We start from the raw sequence: 26116 nt of genomic DNA, 5'->3' as shown, positions 1-26116 counted from the left end.
ATCTGATGTAAGAGAATGACCTGTCGACCATCTCTGTTTTTCAGATTTTCTCCTGGCTCTTTCCTCCTTCTCTCTCTCTCTCTCTCTCTCTCTCTCTCTCTCTCTCTCTCTCTCTCTCTCTCTCTCCTCCTCTCTCTCTCTCTCTCTCTCTCTCTCTCTCTCTCTCTCTCTCTCTTTCCTCCTCCTCTCTCTCTCTCTCTCTCTCTCTCTCTCTCTCTCTCTCTCTCTCACTCTCTCTCTCTTTCCTCCTCCTCTCTCTCTCTTACTCTCTCTTTTCTCAACATGCATCATCACACACTCCCGCTCTTTCTTCATTCATCTCTTTCACTCCCTCTCCACAATCCCCTCCTTTTCATTCTCCGTTCGTTCTACAGGAAAAGAAGAAGAACAGGGAAGGAAAGACGTTTTATTGTGCTTCATGTTCATCTCCGACAGACCAAGGAGAAGACTCCGGAATCTCAGAGATCGTTGTGGTGACCACGTCTCTCTCTCTCTCGCCGTCATGTCGCAAGCAGGAAACGCAACACAACCACAGAACACACTGTCAGTCTCTGTTTCCTGTTTACCCAGAATGCACACTGTCCAATAGCGAGTTGCTCCTCCTTCCCTTCTCCTTCTTCTTCTCTTGTCATCCTTTACACAATGTTTCTACTTTTTGTCACCCAGCGGTATCCATGGATACCAAGGGCTGCTACAAAAAAATGCATTATTTAAAAAAAAGAAAGCAACACAAAACAGCAATCTAACCAACAAACGGATTAGTTTACTACGTACATTTAGATACCTGCTATTTAAAGAAACAGCTTTGTGTGAGGCTTTAAGAAGAATCTTTGTGTAGCATTTAGAAAAATATGGTTGAGAAAACCATCGAAAGATGAAGTGAAAACTTCAAATTGTCATTTACACACCAAGAAAATAACAACTGTATAAGGCTGTTTAGTTAACAGGGCTAAATGATTTAAGCACATATAAGCAGTCAATCAATAAATCAATCAATAAATACATCATGATCAGATCATATAAGGTGTCAATATCAATCAATCAATACATCATGATCAGATCATAAGATATCAATATCAATCAATCAATACATCATGATCAGATCAATATACAGTGTATCAGAGAGAAATAAAGAGAGAGAAGCAGAGGAAGAGAGAGAGAGACAGAGAGAAAGACAGAGAGGAAGAGAGAGAGAACGAAACAGACAGAGAGGAAGAGAGAGAGAAAGAAACAGACAGAGAGGAAGAGAGAGAGAGAGAGACAGACAGAGAGAGAGGAAGAGAGAGAAACAGACACAGAGGAAGAGAGAGAGAGACAGAGGAAGAGAGAGAGAGGAAGAGAGAGACAGACAGAGGGAGAGAAAGAGAGAGAATTACAAAACGGTATCTGTCAGCAGGATCAGTATCAGCTGCCGTTTACTTTTCATTATGTAAAGAAGAAATACATTCATCTCCTGTAGTAGGTGTGTAGATATGGATACGCCCCATATGGCACCCCGTTCCCTATATAGTGCACGTGATTCCACTTCCTGTGTCCCAGCATCCATGGAAACCAGGAGCTGTATCCATGGAAACCGAGGGCTGCTATAAAATGGTAAAAATAAATAAATAGCAGCAACCAAACTAACGAATGAAAAGGTTGTTGTAACTATATAGGAAACAGGCTGTCATCTGAGCCCCAGCCAGGGTGTTTGGGGACAGACTGGGCTAGAAGGACGTCTGGGAACTTCTGCTACCACAGCACTTTGGTCATAGAATGATTTGGGTTGAGGTACGGGGAGATTCGATGACAGTCGGCCGGTCGGTCCGTATTGTGCCGTTTGAGTTGTGATTTGGCAGAACTAGAACTCAACTGAGGATGGGGACTGGGAGGGAGGAACTACGGGGATTGGGGGAGGGACAAGGAAGGGACAAGAGAGAGGAATTGTGGGTAAAAAAAAAAATGAATCTGGGAGTTGTAGGCTACAGTGTTTTCAGGGAGGGCGTTTTTAGAGTTAAGAGACGTTTTCTGATTTTGAACAGTGCAGTAATCATCCACGTTAGGGACTTGAAGACATTCGTTAGAGATTGGTAGGATTTCAAAATCAAAAACGTACTGCAGGTTAGGTCAGTTTGGAGCTGGTCTCTCAAAGTCTCAAAGAAGGTTTTCAAATCCCCTCGGTAGAAACACACTAACTAGCTAACTAACTAACAAGACATATTTTTATGCAAATATAGAGCTTTTTCTCTTTCTTCTGAACAAGATCATTCCCCCCCTTTTTTGTAGTTTCACAATAAAAGTCCCCCCGTGTAATACGTCAAGGAACGTTTCCAAATAAGAGTCTGTTAGCGGAGGAAAATAGTGTTCCTTAAGGAAGAGAGAAAGAGTCCTCTGGTAAAAAGAAGAAGAAGAGATCACGAAATGTCTGTCTTCGTCGAGGTTGTTCGTCTGCGGACATTTTGTAATAAGGTTGTGCGACGGCCATTTTGAGTTTCTTCTTTTCTCGAAAGTCACAACAATAGTCACTGTCACAGGACGTAGCCATGCGATATTCAAATAATAGCAATGATAATATTAATAACAATAACAATAGTAAGAATCACATTCTTATTCTAACTTGTTTAATATGTATAAAAGAGTGATGAGGCGGGAGAGAGGTTTATACAGTGTTCTACGGTTCTCCTCTACGGTTCTCCTCTACGGTTCTCCTCGGTTCTGCGTCTCAAATCCCACTCTGTTCCCTTCTTCTAGGGAAGAAGGTGCTGTCATCTGAGACCCAGCCAGGGTATATGGGGACAAGAAGGTGCTATGTGAGACCCTTGTTGATTTGGCACATACACTGTAGCGTACCACCAGTCCATATAATATCTTGTGTTTGTTGTGTTTATTTTTTGTTGTGTTCATCCAAAGCCTAGTTTTAGTAGAAACAGCTACATAGAAGGGAGAAATAGTCATAATAATAATTTCTCTTGATCTTCTGTTAAAAAATAATGTATTTTTAATCAAGATCTTCATTCGTTGTTTTTAAATCGTATTCATTTCATTTTGGTCCATGTTTTTTTAAAGCAGAGAGAGGTGTGTGTGTGTGTGTGTGTGTGTGTGTGTGTGTGTGTGTGTGTGTGTGTGTGTGTGTGTGTGTGTGTGTGTGTGTGTGTGTGTGTGTGTGTGTGTGTGTGTGTGTGTGTGTGTGTGTGTGTGTGTGTGTGTGTGTGTGCGCGCGTGTGTGTGCGCGTGCGTGTGTTCAGCTGTACAGATTGAAACTTAGATGTCCCTGCTTCAGCGGAGACGGTGAAACGCTGTCAATCAGAAATGAATGGCGGAATCTGTAACGCTTCATGTTTCCCGGTGGAATAGAGCCCTTATAGTCTCCATACGACCTCCGTCCTCCTTTATGCCCAAGTAGTGCCAGAGCCTCATCACATCACGACACCAGCCGCTTCACGACTTCTGCTGTGCCGAGACACCTTTCCAGTAGTCCAGTATGTCGTGCAGATCCTCGTCCTTGGCGACCTGCAAACTCCTCCTCAGCGCGTGTCCCGCCGCCATGTATTCTTCCCCGTATTCCTCATCTCTGTGTCTCTTCCGATGGAGCTTAAACCTCTCCCAGATCCCTAGCGACGGGGTGCAGGAGTACTCCGGACTGGACTCATAGCTCAGGTTGTGGTACTGCGGGGACAGCTGGGCGTAGGCTAAGATCAGACATTAGAACAACACGTTATTCATCCCTGAGAGGAAATTGGTTTGTCAACCTCAGTGTATACACACAGTCAATTAATCAATCAACCAACCAGCCAGCCATCCAACCAATCAACAAACCAACCAACCCACCAATCAATCATTCAACCAACCAATCAACCAACCAACCAACCAACCAACCAACCCACCAATCAATCATTCAACCAACCAATCAACCAACCAACCAACCAATCAACAAACTAACTGACCAGTCACCAACCAACCAAACCACCAACCAATCAATCCACCAACCGACCAATCAACCATCAACCAACCAACCAACCAACCAACTAACCAACCAACCAATCAACCAACCAACCAATTAATCCACCAACCGACCAATCAACCGCCAACCAACCAACTGACCGATCATCCAACCAACCAATTGACCGATCATCCGATCATCCGATCATCCAACTAATCAACTAATCACCAACCAATCAACTAACCAACCAATTTACCGATCATCCATCCACCAACCAACCAACTAATCAACCAATCAACCAACCAATCACCAACTGACCGAACCACCACCAACCGACCAATCAACCAACTGACCAATCAACCAACCAACCAATCAACTAACCAACCGACCAACCGACCAATCAATCAATCAACCAACCAACCAACCAATCAATCAACCAACCAATCAACCAACCAATCAACCAATCAATCAACCAATCAACCAACCAATCAATCAACCAACCAACCAACCAACCAACCAATCAACCAATCAATCAGTGTTACCTAGGTCTCTGGGGTGCCGCCCCAGGGTGAGGGGTTCCAGGATGGAAGAGGGTTTCCTGCTACTGAGTTCCTCTAGCTCCTCAGAGTCAGGGAGGGGGTGTTGGGGGCCCGGGTACGAGTGGCGCTGCTCCTTGTACTGTCGGACCTTATAATACAAATATAAAATAACTCATATCATAATACTACTATGTAGTTATTCACTAAACTAATACTACTGTAATACTACTATGTAGTTATCACTATACTGTATTTACACTACTGTAATACTACTATGTAGTTATCGCTATACTATATTAATACTACTGTGATATTACTATGTAGTTATCCTATCATTATACTATATTAATACTACTGTGGTGCTGCTATGTGGTTATAGTACACACACACACACACACACACACACACACACACACACACACACACACACACACACACACACACACACACACACACACACACACACACACACACACAGTACAATACCTTCTGGGCCTCTGCTCGTAAGATGGCGGCGGCGGGCGTCACGGTGAGGACGGTGTCGTCGGTGGTTCCGGTCGGCGACGTTTTCTCGATGTACTTGGTCTCAGAGGTTCCCCGGTACGGCCCGTCGGAGCGGAAGGTGCGCGGGGAGCGGACGGACCCGCTGGAGGAGGTCGAAGGTCGTTTGGACGGAGCTTCCATACTGTGGTGTCTCTGGAGAGGGTGGTGGTAACCTCCTTCAATCATAATATTAATAAATATTAATAATTTGGTACATTTGTAAAGCGCTTTTCATTATGATAATAATCTCAAAGAGCATAGTAAAAAGTAATAATAATACGTTCTAACATTTAATAAGTTATAACATTTAACATTTAATACGGTATAACATTTAATAAGTTATAACATTTAATAAGTTATAGCATTTAATACGGTATAACATTTAATAAGTTATAACATTTAATACGGTGTAACATTTAATAAGTTATAACATTTAATAAGTTATAACATTTAACATTTAATAAGTTAACATTTAATAAGGTATAACTTTTAATAAGTTAAAACATTTAATAAGGTATAACGTGTAATAAGTTATAACATTTAATACGGTATGACATTTAATAAGTTATAACATGTAATAAGTTATAACATGTAATAAGTTATAAAATTTAATAAGTTATAACATTTAATAAGTTAGAACAATTAATACGGTATAACATTTAATAAGTTAATATTTAATAAGTTATAACATTTAATAAGTTATAACATTTAATAAGTTATAACATTTAATACGTTATAACATGTAATAAGTTATACCATTTAATAAGTTGTAACATTTAATAAGTTATAACATGTAATAAGTTATAACATTTAATAAGTAATAACATTTATAATAATTCAGAAATAACAGGTGGACATTGAGGCTGGTGGAAGATCACTGCCTCCTTCAAATCAAAGTGAAAATTTAGATAGAGTAAAGAGACCGACTGACTGACCAATCAACAGACAGATAGACAGAGAGGGCGGTGCACAATTGGCCCAGCGTTGTCCGGGTGTGGCCGGGTGTAGGCCGTCATTGTTAATAAGAATTTGTTCTTAACTGACTTGCCTAGTTAAATAAAGGTTAAATGAAAAATAAAAAAAGATACGGACGGACGGATGGACGGGTGTGTGTATACACTGTAATGACAGTACCTTTATACTGCGGTGACAGGAAGCCTGACTGTCTCTGTGGCTGGTCTGAGATCAGCTCTAGTTGGGGTTCAAAAGATACAGACGGGTGGACAGGTGTGTGTATACACTGTAATGACAGTACCTTTATACTGCGGTGACAGGAAGCCTGACTGTCTCTGTGGCTGGTCTGAGATCAGCTCTAGTTGGGGTTCAAAAGATACAGACGGATGGACAGGTGTGTGTATACACTGTAATGACAGTACCTTTATACTGCGGTGACAGGAAGCCTGACTGTCTCTGTGGCTGGTCTGAGATCAGCTCTAGTTGGGGTTCAAAAGATACAGACGGATGGACAGGTGTGTGTTTACACTGTAATGACAGTACCTTTATACTGCGGTGACAGGAAGCCTGACTGTCTCTGTGGCTGGTCTGAGATCAGCTCTAGTTGGGGTTCAAAAGATACAGACGGATGGACAGGTGTGTGTTTACACTGTAATGACAGTACCTTTATACTGCGGTGACAGGAACCCTGACTGTCTCTGTGGCTGGTCTGAGATCAGCTCTAGTTGGGGTTCAAAAGATACAGACGGATGGACAGGTGTGTGTTTACACTGTAATGACAGTACCTTTATACTGCGGTGACAGGAAGCCTGACTGTCTCTGTGGCTGGTCTGAGATCAGCTCTAGTTGGGGTTCAAAAGATACAGACGGATGGACAGGTGTGTGTTTACACTGTAATGACAGTACCTTTATACTGCGGTGACAGGAAGCCTGACTGTCTCTGTGGCTGGTCTGAGATCAGCTCTAGTTGGGGTTCAAAAGATACAGACGGGTGGACAGGTGTGTGTATACACTGTAATGACAGTACCTTTATACTGCGGTGACAGGAAGCCTGACTGTCTCTGTGGCTGGTCTGAGATCAGCTCTAGTTGGGGTTCAGCGGTGGACACAGAGCCCGACTTGACCCCCTGGAACGACGTAGACTCTGACTTGAGGACATCAATACAGTTGTTGATGATCTGGTTCACCTTGTCCACCTCTGAGGCGATGGTGGAGATCTCTGCTACTGAACCCTGAGGAGGAGGAGGAAGACAAGGCGGAAGAATGCTTTATTAATCCTCAGGAGATGGGATTCTGCTGTATCCTGAGGAGGAAGAGGAGGAGGAGGAAGAAAAGGATGAAGAAGAAGAATACTTTATTAATCCTCAGGAGATGGGATTCTGCTGTATCCTCCTCCAATACACACACTAGGTTGTACAGACTGGAAGAGTTCATCCACAGTGCAGCCACAGTACATCCACAGCGTAGCCACAGTGCAGCCACAGCGCAGCCACAGTGTACCACAGCGCAGCCACAGCGCAGCCACAGCGCAGCCACAGCGTAGCCACAGTGTAGCCACAGTACAGCCACATTACAGCCACAATGCAGCCACAGTGCAGCCACAGTGTAGCCACAGTGTAGCCACAGTACAGCCACAGTACAGCCACGGTGCAGCCACGGTACAGCCACAGTGCAGCCACAGTACAGTCACAGTGTAGCCACAGTACAGCCACAGTACAGCCACAGTACAGCCACAGTGTAGCCACAGTGCAGCCACAGTACAGCATCAAATGAACAGGTTACCTGAGGGTTGTCTTGTGGAGAGAGACTACATTCCCTCTCTCTCTCCCTCTCTCGTTCCCGCTCTCGTTCCCTCTCCCTCTCCCTCCGGTCCGGCAGGTCGCCCACAGTTCCTCGCACTTCAATATAGTTCCCTTTCACTGCCTTTGGAGTATCAATGATCTCCTGTAGATTGTACTGGTCCATCTCACAGGTTCCACCCTGGGGAAGGTAGGGCATCCGCGTGAGACTCTCCCCAGCCGAGAGCATCTGTTTCTGGGATAGCTGAGAGATGGACCCCCCTCCTCCTGTTCCTCCACCACCCTCCAGGTCAGCGCCGTATTTCAGCTCCATCAGGCTCTTCTGTATCTTTCCAATCTTCTTGTTCTTCTCGTCTCGCTGCCTCTTCTTCCTCAGGCAGTGGAACACAAAACTAGAAGAAGAATATTTTATGAAACCATTTTCGAAATGGGGAAAATTTGATCATTAATCATTTTCTCATTTCCGATTTTTTTCCCGCATTTAAATCATTGTGTTTGCCTCTGAACTCTCCATATTACCGTGACTAAACAACAGACTGCATTGGAATTGTAATGAAGTAAGTGCTGACTCTTCCTGTCTGTGGAAGACTAACCCTAGTATCAGGACCATGCTGAAGAGACTGCCCAGTATAGTCATGATGTAGTGGGTAGCAGAGGAGTCGTTGGAGGTCCTCTCCAGACCTGCCTTCCTCCCGGTGGAGATGGACAGACAGGTGTGGTTATAACGGAGCTGGTTTCTTATGGACACGACGCAGTAGGTGTAGTCTGAGAGAGAGAGAGAGAGAGAGAGAGAGAGAGAGAGAGGGGGAAGGAGAAGGGGAGGGAGGGAGAGAGAGAGGGGAGAGAAGGGGAGGGAGAGAGGGAGGGAGACAGAAGGGGAGGGAGAGAGAGAGGGAGGGAGGGAGAGAGAGAGAGGAGAAGGGGAGGGAGAGAGAGGGGAGAAGGGGAGGGAGGGAGAGAGAGAGGGAGGGAGGGGAGAAGGGGAGAGAGAGAGAGCGGGGGAGGGAGGGAGAGAGAGAGAGAGGGAGGGAGGGAGAAGGGAAAGGGAAGGACAGAGGAGGTAGGGAGGGAGGGACGGAGAGAGGGAGGGAGGGGGAAGGGAGAGAGAGAGGGAGGTAGGGACGGAGAAGGTAGGGAGAGAGGGAGGGAGTGACGGAGAGAGAGGGAGGGAGGAGGAAGGGAGAGAGAGGGAGGGACGGAGAAGGTAGGGAGGGAGGGAGGAGGAAGGGAGAGAGAGGGAGGGACGGAGAAGGTAGGGAGGGAGGGAGGGACAGAGAGAGAGAGGTAGGGAGGGGAAAGGGAGAGAGAGAGGGAGGGAGGGAGAAGGGGAGGGAGAGAGAGAGAGAAGGACAGAGAGAGGGGGAAGGGAGAGAGAGAGGGAGGGACGGAGAAAGTAGAGAGGGAGGGAGAAGTGAGCGAGAGGGGGTAGGGGGAGAGAAAGAGAGAGAGTAACTTACATGACATTATATTGATATATAACTGCATAGGATATTACATGATGCCATTTAGTATGCAGACATTGTCTCACACACACACACACACACACACACACACACACACACACACACACACACACACACACACACACACACACACACACACACACACACACACACACACAGACACACACACACACACACGGTTGGTAGGGATGATTGAAACTATGTCCTACCCGTGTGGGCTTTCAGGTTGTTCAGTTCAATCTCTTCCTTGTGGTTCTTCAGGTTCTGAATGTCAGTGAAGAAACTGTTGTTGTAGAGGACCAGGATGTACATCTTACTGAAGGGGTGAGGGATCTGGACCGTGATCACTGCTGAGGTGTGGGAGGTCTAGAGAGAGAGAGAGAGAGAGAGTAGGGAGAGAGAGAGAGAGAGAGAGAGAGAGTAGAGAGATTGAAAGAGAGAGTGAGAGTAGAGAGCCCTCTACCAGACCACACCAAAATCACAGTCTACTTGAACAGAGCAATACTCAATCATGAGGCATCAAAGCCAAAGGAACTGAGTAACATTAAGAAATGCTATAGATGGAAGGAATATAGTTTGGAAACTAACTAACAAAAAACTATTAGGCAACAACAAATTCAGTCCCTTTCAGACAATTTCCTGGGTAAAATGTTCCACTGTAATAGTGAATGTGTAAACTTGTCAGTAGAAAATCTTATATTTGACCTCTCAGCTTCTCTATCAAATCGAAACATCTCAAATAGAAAACTGAAGAAAATGAACAACAAGGACAAATGATTTGATGAAGAATGGAAAAATCTAAGAAAGAAATTGAGAAACTTGTCCAACCAAAAACACAGAGACCCGGAAAACCTGAGTAAGACACAACAGAGAACCTGAGTCTACACCTTCACTGTGGTGAATCACTAAAACAATACAGAAATACACTACGGAGAACGAAGAAACAGCACGTCAGAAATCAGCTCAAAGTAACTGAAGAATCCATAGACTCTAACCAATTCTGGGAAAATTGGAAAACACTAAAACAACAACACAAAGAGTTATCTATCTAAAATGGAGATGTATGGGTAAACCACTTCTCCAATCTTTTTATCTCTATAACAAAGAACAAACAGCAAAAACATATACATGATCAAATACAAATCTTAGAATCAACTATTAAAGTGTACCAGAACCCACTGAATTCTCCATTTACCTTGAATGTACTACAGGACAAAATACAAACCCTCCAACCAAAAAGGCCTGTGGTGTTGATGGTGTTCTCAATTAAATGATCAAATATACAGACAACAAATTCTAACTGGCTATACTAAAACTAATACTCTTTAACATCATCTTCAGCTCTGGCATCTTCCCCAATATTTGGAACCAAGGACTGATCACCCCAATCCACAAAAGTGGAGACAAATTTGACCCCAATAACTACCGTGGGATATGCGTCAACAGCAACCTTGGGAAAATTCTCTGCATTATCATTAACAGCAGACTCGTACATTTCCTCAGTGAAAACAATGTACTGAGCAAATGTCAAATTGGCTTTTTACCAAATTACCGTACAACAGACCATGACCTAACTGAAAAACAAACAAACCAAAACAAAGGCAAAGTCTTCTCATGCTTTGTTGATTTCAAAAAAGCCTTCGACTTAATTTGGCATGAGGGTCTGCTATACAAATTGATGGAAAGTGGCGTCGGAGGTAAAACATACGACCTTATAAAATCTATGTACACAAACAACAAGTGTGCGGTTAAAATAGGCAAAAAACACACATATTTCTTCCCACAGGGCCGTGGGGTGAGACAGGGATGCAGCTTAAGCCCCACCCTCTTCAACATATATATCAATTAATTGTCGAGGGCACTAGAAAAGTCTGCAGCACCCGGCCTCACCCTACTAGAATCTCAAGTCAAATGTCTACTGTTTGCTGATGATCTGGTGCCTCTGTCACCAACCAAGGAGGGCATACAGCAACACCTAGATATTCTGCACAGGTTCTGTCAGACCTGGGCCCTGACAGTAAATCTCAGTAAGAACAAAATATTGGTTTTCCAAAAAAGGTCCAGTCGCCAGGACCACAAATACAAATTTTATCTCGACACCGTTGCCCTAGAGCACACAAAAAAACTATACATACCTTGGCCTAAACATCAGCGCCACAGGTAACTTCCACAAAGCTGTGAACGATCTGAGAGACATGGCAAGAAGGGCCATCAAAAGGAACATAAAATTCAACATACCAATTAGGATCTGGCTAAAAATACTTGAATCAGTCATAGAACCCATTGCCCATTATGGTTGTGATGTCTGGGGTCCGCTCACCAACCAAGAATTCACAAAATGGGACAAACACCAAATTGAGACTGCATGCAGAATTCTGCAAAAATATCCTCAGTTGTCACGACTTCCGCCGAAGTCGGCCCTTCTAGTCACCACCGATCCATGTTTCAGTTTCGTTTTGTTTTGTCTGTATTACACACACCTGGTTTCAATTCCCCTATCATGTTCCCTATTTAACCCTCTGGCATACATTTCTGTTCTGTCCGTGATTGTTTGTGTCGTTAGTGATTGTTGTATGTGCTAGTGTGCTTGTTATATTTCCTATGTGAAATTTTACTTGTATTTTGAGTAAACTCCGTTGTGTTGCTCAACACCTGTGTCCTACGCCTGACTCCGCTACATATCTGCACACAATCGCTGACATCAGTGTACAACACAGAACACCAAATAATGCATGCAGAGCAGAATTAGGCCGATACCCGCTAATGATCAAAATCCAGAAAAGAGCCATTCAATTCTACAACCACCTAAAAGGAAGCGATTCCCAAACCTTCTATAACAAAGCCATCCCCTACAGAGAGATGAACCTGGAGAAGAGTCCCCTAAGCAAGCTGGTCCTAGGGCTCTGTTCACAAACACAAACACAACCCACAGAGACCCAGGACAACAGCACAATTAGACCCAACCAAATCATGAGAAAACAAAAAGATAATTACTTGATACATTGGAATTAATTAACAAAAAAACAGAGCAAACTAGAATGCTATTTGGCCCTAAACAGAGAGTACACCGTGGCAGAATACCTGACCACTGTGACTGACGCAAACGTATGAAAAGCTTTGACTATGTACAGACTCAGTGAGCATAGCCTTGCTATTGAGAAAGGCCGCCGTAGGCAGACTTGGCTCTCAAGAGAAGACAGGCTATGTGCACACTGCCCACAAAATGAGGTGGAAACTGAGCTGCACTTCCTAACCTCCTGCCCAATGTATGACCATATTAGAGACACATATTTCCCTCAGATTACACAGATCCACAAAGAATTCGAAAACAAAGCCAATTTTGATAAACTCCCATATCTACTGGGTGAAATACCACAGTGTGCATCACAGCAGCAAGATTTGTGACCTGTTGTCACAAGAAAAGGGCAACCAGTGAAGAACAAACACCATTGTAAATACAACCCATATTTATGCTTATTTATTTTCCCTTTTGTACTTTAACCATTTGTACATTGTTACCACACTGTATATATACATAATATGACATTTGTAATGTCTTTATTCTTTTGAAACTTCTGTACGTGTAATGTTTACTGTTCATTTTTATCGTTTATTTCACTTGTGTAGATTATCTATTTCACTTGCTTTGACAATGTCAACATATGTTTCCCGTGACGATAAAGCCCCTTGAATTAAATTGAGAGCGAGAGAGACATAGATAGATAGATGAGAGAGAACAAAAGAGAGAGAGAGTAGGGAGAGATGAGAGAGGGAGATGAGAGAGGGAGATGAGTGAGAGCGAGAGAGTAGGGAGAGATGAGTGAGAGAGAGCTGATTAATGAGAGAGAGAGAGAGAATGAGAGAGAGTAGGGAGAGATGAGTGAGAGAGAGATGATTAATGAGAGAGAGAGAGAGATAGATGAGAGAGAACAAGAGAGAGAGAGAACGAAAGAGAGAGAGTAGGCTTGTTGTTCAGATCAGGGTAGGTGGGGCTCACCTGTTTCACCTTCATACTAGGCTTGTTGTTCAGATCAGGGTAGGAGGGGCTGATGCTGATTGGGTCCTCCGGGGACATTCCAGAGGGGCAGTCGTCCAATCCGCAGGGAGAGTACGGTGGGAGGGTCGTAAAATCGGACTGAACAATGATGTTCGGCAAAGAGTTGCTACCGTCGTCGGTACACACCTATAATGATAATAATCATCATCATCATCATCATCCTAAATATAACCATACAAATATTTTATAAAAGTAATCATAAAATCAGAACAATAAAAATAATTAATTTGTATAGCTCGTTTCCCACACTCAATGAATATAAAATATAACATGATGTAATGTATTCTAACTGCTACGAACGATATACTGTTACTATGACAACATACTATGGTGTTCTACAGTGTCTCAACACTCTATCATGCATCATACCAGATGTATTTCTGCATTTTTAAAGTTTACACATCTTGAAAACATGATTGCTGACAAGCAAAACGTTTCGGGACAATATCAACAATGGAAAAATGAAACAAATACCAAAAGATAGTTAATTTTAGGGTGGATTTATTAAATAAAGGATACTAATAACGATATGTGTTAGTCTACAGACCACATTGAGCATGTGCAGAGCGTTGCGGTTCGCAGGCATCCTGGGGTTCTGACTGAGGAGGCTGTAGCCTGAAAACCCGGCCGGAGTATCACACACCATCCTCTCGTTGGTCCTGGTCGGGAACACACGGCGGTTACCAGTGTTTGGCTCAAATCCAGTTCAAGGCAGTCAATGTAGGAAGTCATTTTAATTTACATTTAAAAAATAAAAAGTGAAACACTTTTGAAATAAATAGCTTATACTTATTGACATGTCATTGAAAATAGATTGAATATTACATTTTGCTTCAACTTGTGCTTTTTACCTGTTGGGGAAGACTGCCAACCAGCGTAGAAATCCCAGCAGCTCACAGGAGCAGTTGAACGGGTTGGTGTAGAGTTCACACGTGGTTAATCTACCGAGCCCCGTAAACAAGCCTCCGTCCAGCACCTGGATCCTGTTCATGGACAGGTCGATGTTCTCTATGTTAGGACACTCCTCAAAGGTGTTGGGGGTGACCGCCTCGATCAGGTTGGCCTGGAGGTAGAGGTACTGCAGCTTCCCCAGCCCTCTGAGGATTCCCTCTGTTAGGTTCCTCAGACGGTTAAACCCCAACTGCAGCACCTGGTAAGAAAGATAAGGTAAGAAAGGGTAAGGTAGGGAAGGGTAAGGTAGGGAAGGGTAAGGTAAGGTAAGAAAGGATAAGGTAAGAAAGGGTAAGGTAAGGTAAGAAAGAGTAAGGTAAGGTAAGAAAGGGTAAGGTAAGAAAGGGTAAGGTAAGTTACGAAAGGGTAAGGTAAGAAAGGGTAAGGTAAGGTACGAAGGGGTAAGGTAAGAAAGGGTAAGGTAAGAAAGGGTAAGGTAAGGTAAGGTAAGAAAGGGTAAGGTAAGGTAAGAAAGGGTAAGGTAAGGTAAGAAAGGGTAAGGTAAGAAAGGGTAAGGTAAGGTAAGAAAGGGTAAGGTAAGAAAGGGTAAGGTAAGAAAGGTTAAGGGAAGGTAAGAAAGGGTAAGGTAAGAAAGGTTAAGGGAAGGTAAGAAAATGTAAGGTGAGGTAGGGTAAGAAAGGGTAAAGTAAGAAAAGGTTAGTTAGAGTACGGTATGAAAGGTTAAGGTGAGGTAAGATAGGGTAAGGTAAGGAAGGGTAAGGTAAGAAATGGTAATGTAAGGTAGGAAAGTAATGTAAGAAAGGGTACGGTAAGAAAGGGTAAGGTGGGGAGAGACATGGTAAGGTAAGGTAGGAAGGTAAGTTTAAGTATGAAAGGGTAAGGTAAGGTAGGAAGGTAAAGTAAGAAAGGGGAAGGTAGGAAAGATTACGGTAAGGTATGAAAGGGGAAGCTAAGAAAGGGTAAAGTAAGGTAAGGCAAGAAAGGGTAAGGTAAGAAAGTGTATGGCAAGGTAGGGTCATAAAGGGTAAGGTAAGAAAGGGTAAGGTAATAATGAGTAAGGTAAGAAAGGGTAAGGTAAGACAGGATTAGGAAAGAGTAAGGTAAGAAATTGTATGGTAAGGTAGGGTAAGAAAGGGTATGGGAAGGGTATGGGAAGGTAAGAAATGATAATGTAGAAAAGGGTAAGGTAGGGTAAGAAAGGGTAAGGTAAGAAAGGGTAAGGTGATGATGAGTAAGGTAAGAAAGGGTATGGCAAGGTAGGGTAAGAAAGGGTAAGCTAAGAAAGGTAATAAAGGGTAAGGTAGGGTAAGAAAGGGTAAGGTAAGGTCCGAAAGGGTAAGGTAAGAATGAGTCAGGTAAGAAAGGGTAAGGTAAGAAGGGTAAGGTGAGGTAGGGCAAGGTAAGAACCAGTAAGGTAAGAAAGGGTAAGGTAAGATACGTGGGGTAAGGTAAGGTTGGGTAAGAAAGGGTAAGGTAAGGTAAGTGGGGTAAGGTAAGAAAGGGCAATAAAGGGTAAGGTAAGGTATGAAAGGTACGGTAAAGTAAGAAAAGGTAAGATAAGGTAAGATAGGGTAAGGTAAGAAATGGTAAGATAAGGTAACGTAAGGTAGGGTAAGGTAAGGTAAGGTAACGTAAGATAAGGTAAGGTAACGTGAGGTAACTTGAGGTAAGGTGACGTACGGTAACACAAGGTAAGGTAATGTATGGTAAAGTGAGGTAACATGAGGTAAGGTACCGTGAGGTAAGGTAAGGTAACGTAAGGTAAGGTAATGTATGGTAACGTGAGGTAACATGAGGTAAGGTACCGTGAGGTAAGGTAACGTAAGGTAACGTGAGGTAAGGTAACGTACGGTAATGTGAGGTAAGGTAATGTAGGTAAGGCATGGTAACGTAAGGTAACGTGAGGTAAGGTAAGGTAACGTGAGGTAACGTGAGGTAAGGTAACGTGAGGTAAGGTAACGTGAGATAAGGTTCCGTGAGGTAAGGTAACGTAATGTAATGTGAGGTAAGATGATGTAAGGTAAGGTAACGTAAGGTAACATGAGGTAAGGTAAAGTGAGGTAACATGAGGTAAGGTAATGTGAGGTAAGGTAACGTAAGGTAATGTGAGGTAACGTAAGGTAAGGCAACGTGAGGTAACGTGAGGTAAGGTAACGCGAGGTAAGTAACGTGAGGTAACGTGAGGTAAGGTAACGTGAGGTAAGTAATGTGAGGTAACGTGAGGTAAGGTAACGTGAGGTAAGTAACGTGAGGTAACGTGAGGTAAGGTAACGCAAGGTAAGGTAACATATGTTAAGGTAATGTGATTGAAGGGTAAGGTACCAAATGGCACACTTCTCCCTACATAGTTCACTAGAGCGCCAGGAATCCCTGTGAAGTTCAGGACCAACCTGTAGGTTGAACTGGGCCGAGAAGGCTCCATCCTCCACGTACGAGATCTCATTCTTGGTGAGGTTGAGGTACGTCAGGTTCCCAAAGCGGCTGAGCGATGAGAAATGGATACTCTTGATCTTATTCTCGTTGAGCCTCAGGTCCACGATGGTGCTGTTCAAAGCAGACTTTTATTTAAAGTGCATTTAAACTTGCAATAAAATACACTTTACAAAAGAAACTGACGAAGGTCAACAGGTTGATACAGGGCTTTCTTTTCTTAAAAGGCAATTTACAGTGAAACAATCACTTTTTTTTTTTTTTTACATTTATTTAACTAGGCAAGTCAGTTAAAGAACAAATTCTTATTTTCAATGACGGCCTAGGAACAGTGGGTTAACTGCCTTGTTCAGGGACATGACAACTAGTTAAACCTAACTGGAAGTAAACATAGACGAACAAAAAGGAAAATAAGACACACAAAATGCCTCAACAATGCCGTCTGCCTGGAGTTGGAAAATTCCCGTAACTTTCCCAAATGTTCCCAGGTTATCAAGAAATCCACGGTTGGAATATTTCTGGAATCAGTTGGGAATAAGCAGGAAATCAAATCAAATCAAGTTTATTTTATATAGCCCTTCGTACATCAGCTAATATCTCGAAGTGCTGTACAGAAACCCAGCCTAAAACCCCAAACAGCAAGCAATGCAGGTGTAGAAGCACGGGAAATCTGGGGAATCCAAATTTATGCAATTTTAATCAAATGCGTTCAATCAAATGAAAATAAGAGCATGCATTCAAGAACAGTACGTGGGATTATAGAACATATTAATAACACAAATTATGTTTAATGAACCAAATAAAATCACTGATTATAATTAGGATTTCGGGAATCTCTGGAATTTTGCAACCCTGTCTATGTCATGCTTACCTGTTGATGTGGGCAGGAATAGCTTCATATAGGGCTGGTTCTTACCTGTTGATGTAGGCAGGAATAGCTTCATATAGGGCTGGTTCTTACCTGTTGATGTGGGCAGGAATAGCTTCATACTGGGGCTGGTTCTTACCTGTTGATGTAGGCAGGAATAGCTTCATATGGGGGCTGGTTCTTACCTGTTGATGTGGGCAGGAATAGCTTCATACAGGGGCTGGTTCTTACCTGTTGATGTGGGCAGGAATAGCTTCATATGGGGGCTGGTTCTTACCTGTTGTGGGCAGGAATAGCTTCATACAGGGGGCTGGTTCTTACCTGTTGATGTGGGCAGGAATAGCTTCATACGGGGGCTGGTTCTGGCTGCAGATAGCCAACCACACGAAGCCCTTCTCCCCCTCAATCAGCCAACAGTCGCCCGTCACCGTGGGAAATTGGATGATTGACAGTAGGGCAAAGCCATAGAGGAAGGCAAACCAACTGGTTGCCGACAACGCCACCGAAACCCCGCCCACTCTGTTGTTAAGCCCCGCCTCTCGGGGTTGTGTTGTCGTTCTAATGATGACGTCCATGTTGTTGATTATAGTTGTTTTTGTTTATTGATTAGTTTATTTATCCAGGTTAGCGTCACTGCGAGGAAGAGAAGTGTAAAGAATGAAGATTGTTACTAATGTCCAATTTCCATCTGGCATGGATTAATAAAGTATTCTGCTCCTTCTAGTTGAACCTGTCCAACGAGCACCTTGTGCACTGTGATCTCCAGAGCTATACAGCCTCTACCCATGTTAGCGCTCCACTGTATTGTTAGTCCACTCGGCAGTAAAAGGCAGGGTAGGGTTGGAAGGAGAGAGTTTTGCTGGCCGTTCCTAGTCTTTGTCTCAGGTTAGTCCCACACAAAAAGGTTTTAAAAGGAAAAGTGTGCACTCGTCTTTCTCTCAGGTTAGTCCGTAGGAAGGACCCAACATTTTTTGGACTTGCGGACCCATTACATTTTTTTGCTTATCCAGATTCACTGGGGAGGTTTTTTTCTCTCGCACCAACCAACGTTTTTTGGGGAGATGGTTCTCTGATTGGTCTGGAGGAAGGATGGTCCTCATTTGATTGGTCCGGAGGAAGGATGGTCCTCCTTTGATTGGTCGGGAGGAACGGAAAAGAGTTAGAGGGAAGTACCTTGACGTAGCTCATTGGACAGAGTCTCTGCACCTTTTATTTATGCACTGACATCTCAATCTGAGCCTCCATTTTGTTTCCCGTGTTTTCCACAGTGTGTGAGAGTCAGGGATGACGAGGCCCGCCTCTGCAACTACATTTGTCTGTGGTCCTGGGGACTGTCGTCAGGGAGACGGCTGGGTGTGGCTCTGTCCTTTTCCTCCCATCTGATTGGCTATTTCACCATTTGATGGTTGGTCTTCGGCATCCCTGATTGGATCCCTGTCTACTCTCCTGCCTCCTCATTGGTGGTTCATAGGTTGGCCAGAAACTGGAGAGAAAGGAGAGAGAGTACATCAGACAAACTTCAAAATTGGGGAAAAAACAAACGAATGAAATCTTAAAAGGGAATACATGTTTTCTCCCCTACTGATGTACAACATCCTGACTTAAATGTGCTGGAACATCAGAAACAAGGTTTCTATATTGCTGTCCATCAATGACACACAAACACATTTAGTGATCTTGAGAAATGTTGACAAAAAAGGATGGGTAAATGTTGCCCTAAGAGTTGGTAGAATTTAATTTTAAATGAGTCCCAGCTGTAATGGCTGCCAAAGATGCTTCCACCAAGTAATAACTCTGAGGCTGTGAAGACTTACGCAATCAAGACTTCTTCATTTATATATTTTTTATTCATTTGATACATGTTGAGTAGGTTGTGTAGAGAAAAAATCGAATTCCCTTTTGAGATTTAAAGGAGGTTAAATGTGAAGACCGTGCCGGAGGTGTGTAGACTTTAACTAGCGACTGTATCTTCATACAAAACATTAACGTTTTCAACCAAAACCCATCGTAATCTTCATCTCTGGTGCTGTTACTAGGGACTAATCATCTCTGGTGCTGTTACTAGGGACTAATTATCTCTGGTGCTGTTACTAGGGACTAATCATCATCTCTGGTGCTGTTACTAGGGACTAATCATCATCTCTGGTGCTGTTACTAGGGACTAATCGTCATCTCTGGTGCTGTTACTAGGGACTAATCATCTCTGGTGCTGTTACTAGGGACTAATCGTCATCTCTGGTGCTGTTACTAGGGACTAATCTTCATCTCTGGTGCTGTTACAAGGGACTAACCTTCATCTCTGGTGCTGTTACTAGGGACTAATCTTCATCGCTGGTGCTGTTACTAGGGACTAATCATCATCTCTGGTGCTGTTACTAGGGACTAATCATCATCTCTGGTGCTGTTACTAGGTACTAATCTTCATCTCTGGTGCTGTTACTAGGGACTAATCTTCATCTCTGGTGCTGTTACTAGGGACTAATCTTCATCTCTGGTGCTGTTACTAGGGACTAACCTTCATCTCTGGTGCTGTTACTAGGGACTAATCTTCCTATCTGGTGCTGTTACTAGGGACTAATCATCATCTCTGGTGCTGTTTCTAGGGACTAATCATCATCTCTGGTGCTGTTACTAGGGACTAATCATCTCTGGTGCTGTTACTAGGGACTAATCATCTCTGGTGCTGTTACTAGGGACTAATCATCATCTCTGGTGCTGTTACTAGGGACTAATCATCATCTCTGGTGCTGTTACATCCAAACTTAAATGTGCTGGAAAATCAGAAACAAGGTTTTTATATTGCTGTCCATCAATGACACACAAACACATTTAGTGATCTTGAGAAATGTTGACAAAAAAGGATGGGTAAATGTTGCCCTAAGAGTTGGTAGAATTTAATTTTAAATGAGTCCCAGCTGTAATGGCTGCCAAAGATGCTTCCACCAAGTAATAACTCTGAGGTTGTGAAGACTTACGCAATCAAGACTTCTTCATTTATATATTTTTTATTCATTTGATACATGTTGAGTAGGTTGTGTAGAGAAAAAATCGAATTCCCTTTTGAGATTTAAAGGAGGTTAAATGTGAAGACCGTGCCGGAGGTGTGTAGACTTTAACTAGCGACTGTATCTTCATACAAAACATTAACGTTTTCAACCAAAACCCATCGTAATTTTCATCTCTGGTGCTGTTACTAGGGACTAATCATCTCTGGTGCTGTTACTAGGGACTAATTATCTCTGGTGCTGTTACTAGGGACTAATCATCATCTCTGGTGCTGTTACTAGGGACTAATCATCATCTCTGGTGCTGTTACTAGGGACTAATCGTCATCTCTGGTGCTGTTACTAGGGACTAATCATCTCTGGTGCTGTTACTAGGGACTAATCTTCATCTCTGGTGCTGTTACAAGGGACTAACCTTCATCTCTGGTGCTGTTACTAGGGACTAATCTTCATCGCTGGTGCTGTTACTAGGGACTAATCATCATCTCTGGTGCTGTTACTAGGGACTAATCATCATCTCTGGTGCTGTTACTAGGTACTAATCTTCATCTCTGGTGCTGTTACTAGGGACTAATCTTCATCTCTGGTGCTGTTACTAGGGACTAATCTTCATCTCTGGTGCTGTTACTAGGGACTAACCTTCATCTCTGGTGCTGTTACTAGGGACTAATCTTCCTATCTGGTGCTGTTACTAGGGACTAATCATCATCTCTGGTGCTGTTTCTAGGGACTAATCATCATCTCTGGTGCTGTTACTAGGGACTAATCATCTCTGGTGCTGTTACTAGGGACTAATCATCTCTGGTGCTGTTACTAGGGACTAATCATCATCTCTGGTGCTGTTACTAGGGACTAATCATCATCTCTGGTGCTGTTACATCCAAACTTAAATGTGCTGGAAAATCAGAAACAAGGTTTCTATATTGCTGTCCATCAATGACACACAAACACATTTAGTGATCTTGAGAAATGTTGACAAAAAAGGATGGGTAAATGTTGCCCTAAGAGTTGGTAGAATTTAATTTTAAATGAGTCCCAGCTGTAATGGCTGCCAAAGATGCTTCCACCAAGTAATAACTCTGAGGTTGTGAAGACTTACGCAATCAAGACTTCTTCATTTATATATTTTTTATTCATTTGATACATGTTGAGTAGGTTGTGTAGAGAAAAAATCGAATTCCCTTTTGAGATTTAAAGGAGGTTAAATGTGAAGACCGTGCCGGAGGTGTGTAGACTTTAACTAGCGACTGTATCTTCATACAAAACATTAACGTTTTCAACCAAAACCCATCGTAATCTTCATCTCTGGTGCTGTTACTAGGGACTAATCATCTCTGGTGCTGTTACTAGGGACTAATTATCTCTGGTGCTGTTACTAGGGACTAATCATCATCTCTGGTGCTGTTACTAGGGACTAATCATCATCTCTGGTGCTGTTACTAGGGACTAATCGTCATCTCTGGTGCTGTTACAAGGGACTAACCTTCATCTCTGGTGCTGTTACTAGGGACTAATCTTCATCTCTGGTGCTGTTACTAGGGACTAATCTTCATCTCTGGTGCTGTTACTAGGGACTAACCTTCATCTCTGGTGCTGTTACTAGGGACTAATCTTCCTATCTGGTGCTGTTACTAGGGACTAATCATCATCTCTGGTGCTGTTTCTAGGGACTAATCATCATCTCTGGTGCTGTTACTAGGGACTAATCATCTCTGGTGCTGTTACTAGGGACTAATCATCTCTGGTGCTGTTACTAGGGACTAATCATCATCTCTGGTGCTGTTACTAGGGACTAATCATCATCTCTGGTGCTGTTACATCCAAACTTAAATGTGCTGGAAAATGAGAAACAAGGTTTCTATATTGCTGTCCATCAATGACACACAAACACATTTAGTGATCTTGAGAAATGTTGACAAAAAAGGATGGGTAAATGTTGCCCTAAGAGTTGGTAGAATTTAATTTTAAATGAGTCCCAGCTGTAATGGCTGCCAAAGATGCTTCCACCAAGTAATAACTCTGAGGCTGTGAAGACTTACGCAATCAAGACTTCTTCATTTATATATTTTTTATTCATTTGATACATGTTGAGTAGGTTGTGTAGAGAAAAAATCGAATTCCCTTTTGAGATTTAAAGGAGGTTAAATGTGAAGACCGTGCCGGAGGTGTGTAGACTTTAACTAGCGACTGTATCTTCATACAAAACATCAACGTTTTCAACCAAAACCCATCGTAATCTTCATCTCTGGTGCTGTTACTAGGGACTAATCATCTCTGGTGCTGTTAGTAGGGACTAATCATCATCTCTGGTGCTGTTACTAGGGACTAATCATCATTTCTGGTGCTGTTACTAGGGACTAATCATCATCTCTGGTGCTGTTACTAGGGACTAATCGTCATCTCTGGTGCTGTTACTAGGGACTAATCATCTCTGGTGCTGTTACTAGGGACTAATCATCATCTCTGGTGCTGTTACTAGGGACTAATCATCATCTCTGGTGCTGTTACTAGGGACTAATCATCATCTCTGGTGCTGTTACTAGGGACTAATCTTCATCTCTGGTGCTGTTACTAGGGACTAATCTTCATATATGGTGCTGTTACTAGGGACTAATCATCTCTGGTGCTGTTACTAGGGACTAATCGTCATCTCTGGTGCTGTTACCAGGGACTAATCATCTCTGGTGCTGTTACTAGGGACTAATCGTCATCTCTGGTGCTGTTACTAGGGACTAATCTTCATCTCTGGTGCTGTTACAAGGGACTAACCTTCATCTCTGGTGCTGTTACTAGGGACTAATCTTCATCGCTGGTGCTGTTACTAGGGACTAATCATCATCTCTGGTGCTGTTACTAGGGACTAATCATCATCTCTGGTGCTGTTACTAGGTACTAATCTTCATCTCTGGTGCTGTTACTAGGGACTAATCTTCATCTCTGGTGCTGTTACTAGGGACTAATCTTCATCTCTGGTGCTGTTACTAGGGACTAACCTTCATCTCTGGTGCTGTTACTAGGGACTAATCTTCCTATCTGGTGCTGTTACTAGGGACTAATCATCATCTCTGGTGCTGTTTCTAGGGACTAATCATCATCTCTGGTGCTGTTACTAGGGACTAATCATCTCTGGTGCTGTTACTAGGGACTAATCATCTCTGGTGCTGTTACTAGGGACTAATCATCATCTCTGGTGCTGTTACTAGGGACTAATCATCATCTCTGGTGCTGTTACATCCAAACTTAAATGTGCTGGAAAATCAGAAACAAGGTTTCTATATTGCTGTCCATCAATGACACACAAACACATTTAGTGATCTTGAGAAATGTTGACAAAAAAGGATGGGTAAATGTTGCCCTAAGAGTTGGTAGAATTTAATTTTAAATGAGTCCCAGCTGTAATGGCTGCCAAAGATGCTTCCACCAAGTAATAACTCTGAGGCTGTGAAGACTTACGCAATCAAGACTTCTTCATTTATATATTTTTTATTCATTTGATACATGTTGAGTAGGTTGTGTAGAGAAAAAATCGAATTCCCTTTTGAGATTTAAAGGAGGTTAAATGTGAAGACCGTGCCGGAGGTGTGTAGACTTTAACTAGCGACTGTATCTTCATACAAAACATCAACGTTTTCAACCAAAACCCATCGTAATCTTCATCTCTGGTGCTGTTACTAGGGACTAATCATCTCTGGTGCTGTTAGTAGGGACTAATCATCATCTCTGGTGCTGTTACTAGGGACTAATCATCATCTCTGGTGCTGTTACTAGGGACTAATCATCATCTCTGGTGCTGTTACTAGGGACTAATCGTCATCTCTGGTGCTGTTACTAGGGACTAATCATCTCTGGTGCTGTTACTAGGGACTAATCATCATCTCTGGTGCTGTTACTAGGGACTAATCATCATCTCTGGTGCTGTTACTAGGGACTAATCATCATCTCTGGTGCTGTTACTAGGGACTAATCTTCATCTCTGGTGCTGTTACTAGGGACTAATCTTCATATATGGTGCTGTTACTAGGGACTAATCATCTCTGGTGCTGTTACTAGGGACTAATCGTCATCTCTGGTGCTGTTACTAGGGACTAATCATCTCTGGTGCTGTTACTAGGGACTAATCGTCATCTCTGGTGCTGTTACTAGGGACTAATCTTCATCTCTGGTGCTGTTACAAGGGACTAACCTTCATCTCTGGTGCTGTTACTAGGGACTAATCTTCATCGCTGGTGCTGTTACTAGGGACTAATCATCATCTCTGGTGCTGTTACTAGGGACTAATCATCATCTCTGGTGCTGTTACTAGGTACTAATCTTCATCTCTGGTGCTGTTACTAGGGACTAATCTTCATCTCTGGTGCTGTTACTAGGTACTAATCTTCATCTCTGGTGCTGTTACTAGGGACTAACCTTCATCTCTGGTGCTGTTACTAGGGACTAATCTTCCTATCTGGTGCTGTTACTAGGGACTAATCATCATCTCTGGTGCTGTTTCTAGGGACTAATCATCATCTCTGGTGCTGTTACTAGGGACTAATCATCTCTGGTGCTGTTACTAGGGACTAATCATCTCTGGTGCTGTTACTAGGGACTAATCATCATCTCTGGTGCTGTTACTAGGGACTAATCATCATCTCTGGTGCTGTTACATCCAAACTTAAATGTGCTGGAAAATCAGAAACAAGGTTTCTATATTGCTGTCCATCAATGACACACAAACACATTTAGTGATCTTGAGAAATGTTGACAAAAAAGGATGGGTAAATGTTGCCCTAAGAGTTGGTAGAATTTAATTTTAAATGAGTCCCAGCTGTAATGGCTGCCAAAGATGCTTCCACCAAGTAATAACTCTGGGGCTGTGAAGACTTACGCAATCAAGACTTCTTCATTTATATATTTTTTATTCATTTGATACATGTTGAGTAGGTTGTGTAGAGAAAAAATCGAATTCCCTTTTGAGATTTAAAGGAGGTTAAATGTGAAGACCGTGCCGGAGGTGTGTAGACTTTAACTAGCGACTGCATCTTCATACAAAACATCAACGTTTTCAACCAAAACCCATCGTAATCTTCATCTCTGGTGCTGTTACTAGGGACTAATCATCTCTGGTGCTGTTAGTAGGGACTAATCATCATCTCTGGTGCTGTTACTAGGGACTAATCATCATCTCTGGTGCTGTTACTAGGGACTAATCATCATCTCTGGTGCTGTTACTAGGGACTAATCGTCATCTCTGGTGCTGTTACTAGGGACTAATCATCTCTGGTGCTGTTACTAGGGACTAATCATCATCTCTAGTGCTGTTACTAGGGACTAATCATCATCTCTGGTGCTGTTACTAGGGACTAATCATCATCTCTGGTGCTGTTACTAGGGACTAATCTTCATCTCTGGTGCTGTTACTAGGGACTAATCTTCATCTCTGGTGCTGTTACTAGGGACTAATCTTCATATATGGTGCTGTTACTAGGGACTAATATTCATATATGGTGCTGTTACTAGGGACTAATCATCTCTGGTGCTGTTACTAGGGACTAATCGTCATCTCTGGTGCTGTTACTAGGGACTAATCATCTCTGGTGCTGTTACTAGGGACTAATCGTCATCTCTGGTGCTGTTACTAGGGACTA

At 42.9% G+C, this 26116-nt stretch overlaps 1 protein-coding gene across 1 annotated transcript in view; it reads right to left on the bottom strand.

Moving 5' to 3' along the window:
- Positions 1 to 392: 392 nt before the first annotated feature.
- LOC129835474 (protein ELFN1-like) overlaps positions 393 to 26116 on the bottom strand; it is a 244765-nt gene continuing 219041 nt past the window's right edge. Inside the window, exons 3-14 of the mRNA XM_055901114.1 lie at positions 17806 to 18967; positions 16577 to 16730; positions 14126 to 14424; positions 13822 to 13933; positions 13215 to 13400; positions 9427 to 9583; positions 8348 to 8519; positions 7738 to 8146; positions 6983 to 7187; positions 4945 to 5177; positions 4462 to 4606; positions 393 to 3668 (exon numbers count right to left, since the gene is read on the bottom strand). Coding sequence (XP_055757089.1) covers positions 3418 to 3668; positions 4462 to 4606; positions 4945 to 5177; positions 6983 to 7187; positions 7738 to 8146; positions 8348 to 8519; positions 9427 to 9583; positions 13215 to 13400; positions 13822 to 13933; positions 14126 to 14424; positions 16577 to 16730; positions 17806 to 18059 — 2577 coding nt within the window. The 5' untranslated portion in view covers positions 18060 to 18967 and the 3' untranslated portion in view covers positions 393 to 3417. The remainder of the gene's footprint in view (positions 3669 to 4461; positions 4607 to 4944; positions 5178 to 6982; positions 7188 to 7737; positions 8147 to 8347; positions 8520 to 9426; positions 9584 to 13214; positions 13401 to 13821; positions 13934 to 14125; positions 14425 to 16576; positions 16731 to 17805; positions 18968 to 26116) is intronic.

Source organism: Salvelinus fontinalis, chromosome 3, assembly GCF_029448725.1.
Source record: "Salvelinus fontinalis isolate EN_2023a chromosome 3, ASM2944872v1, whole genome shotgun sequence".
Classification (NCBI taxonomy): domain Eukaryota; kingdom Metazoa; phylum Chordata; class Actinopteri; order Salmoniformes; family Salmonidae; genus Salvelinus; species Salvelinus fontinalis.
This window is presented reverse-complemented; position numbering and strand designations above follow the sequence as displayed.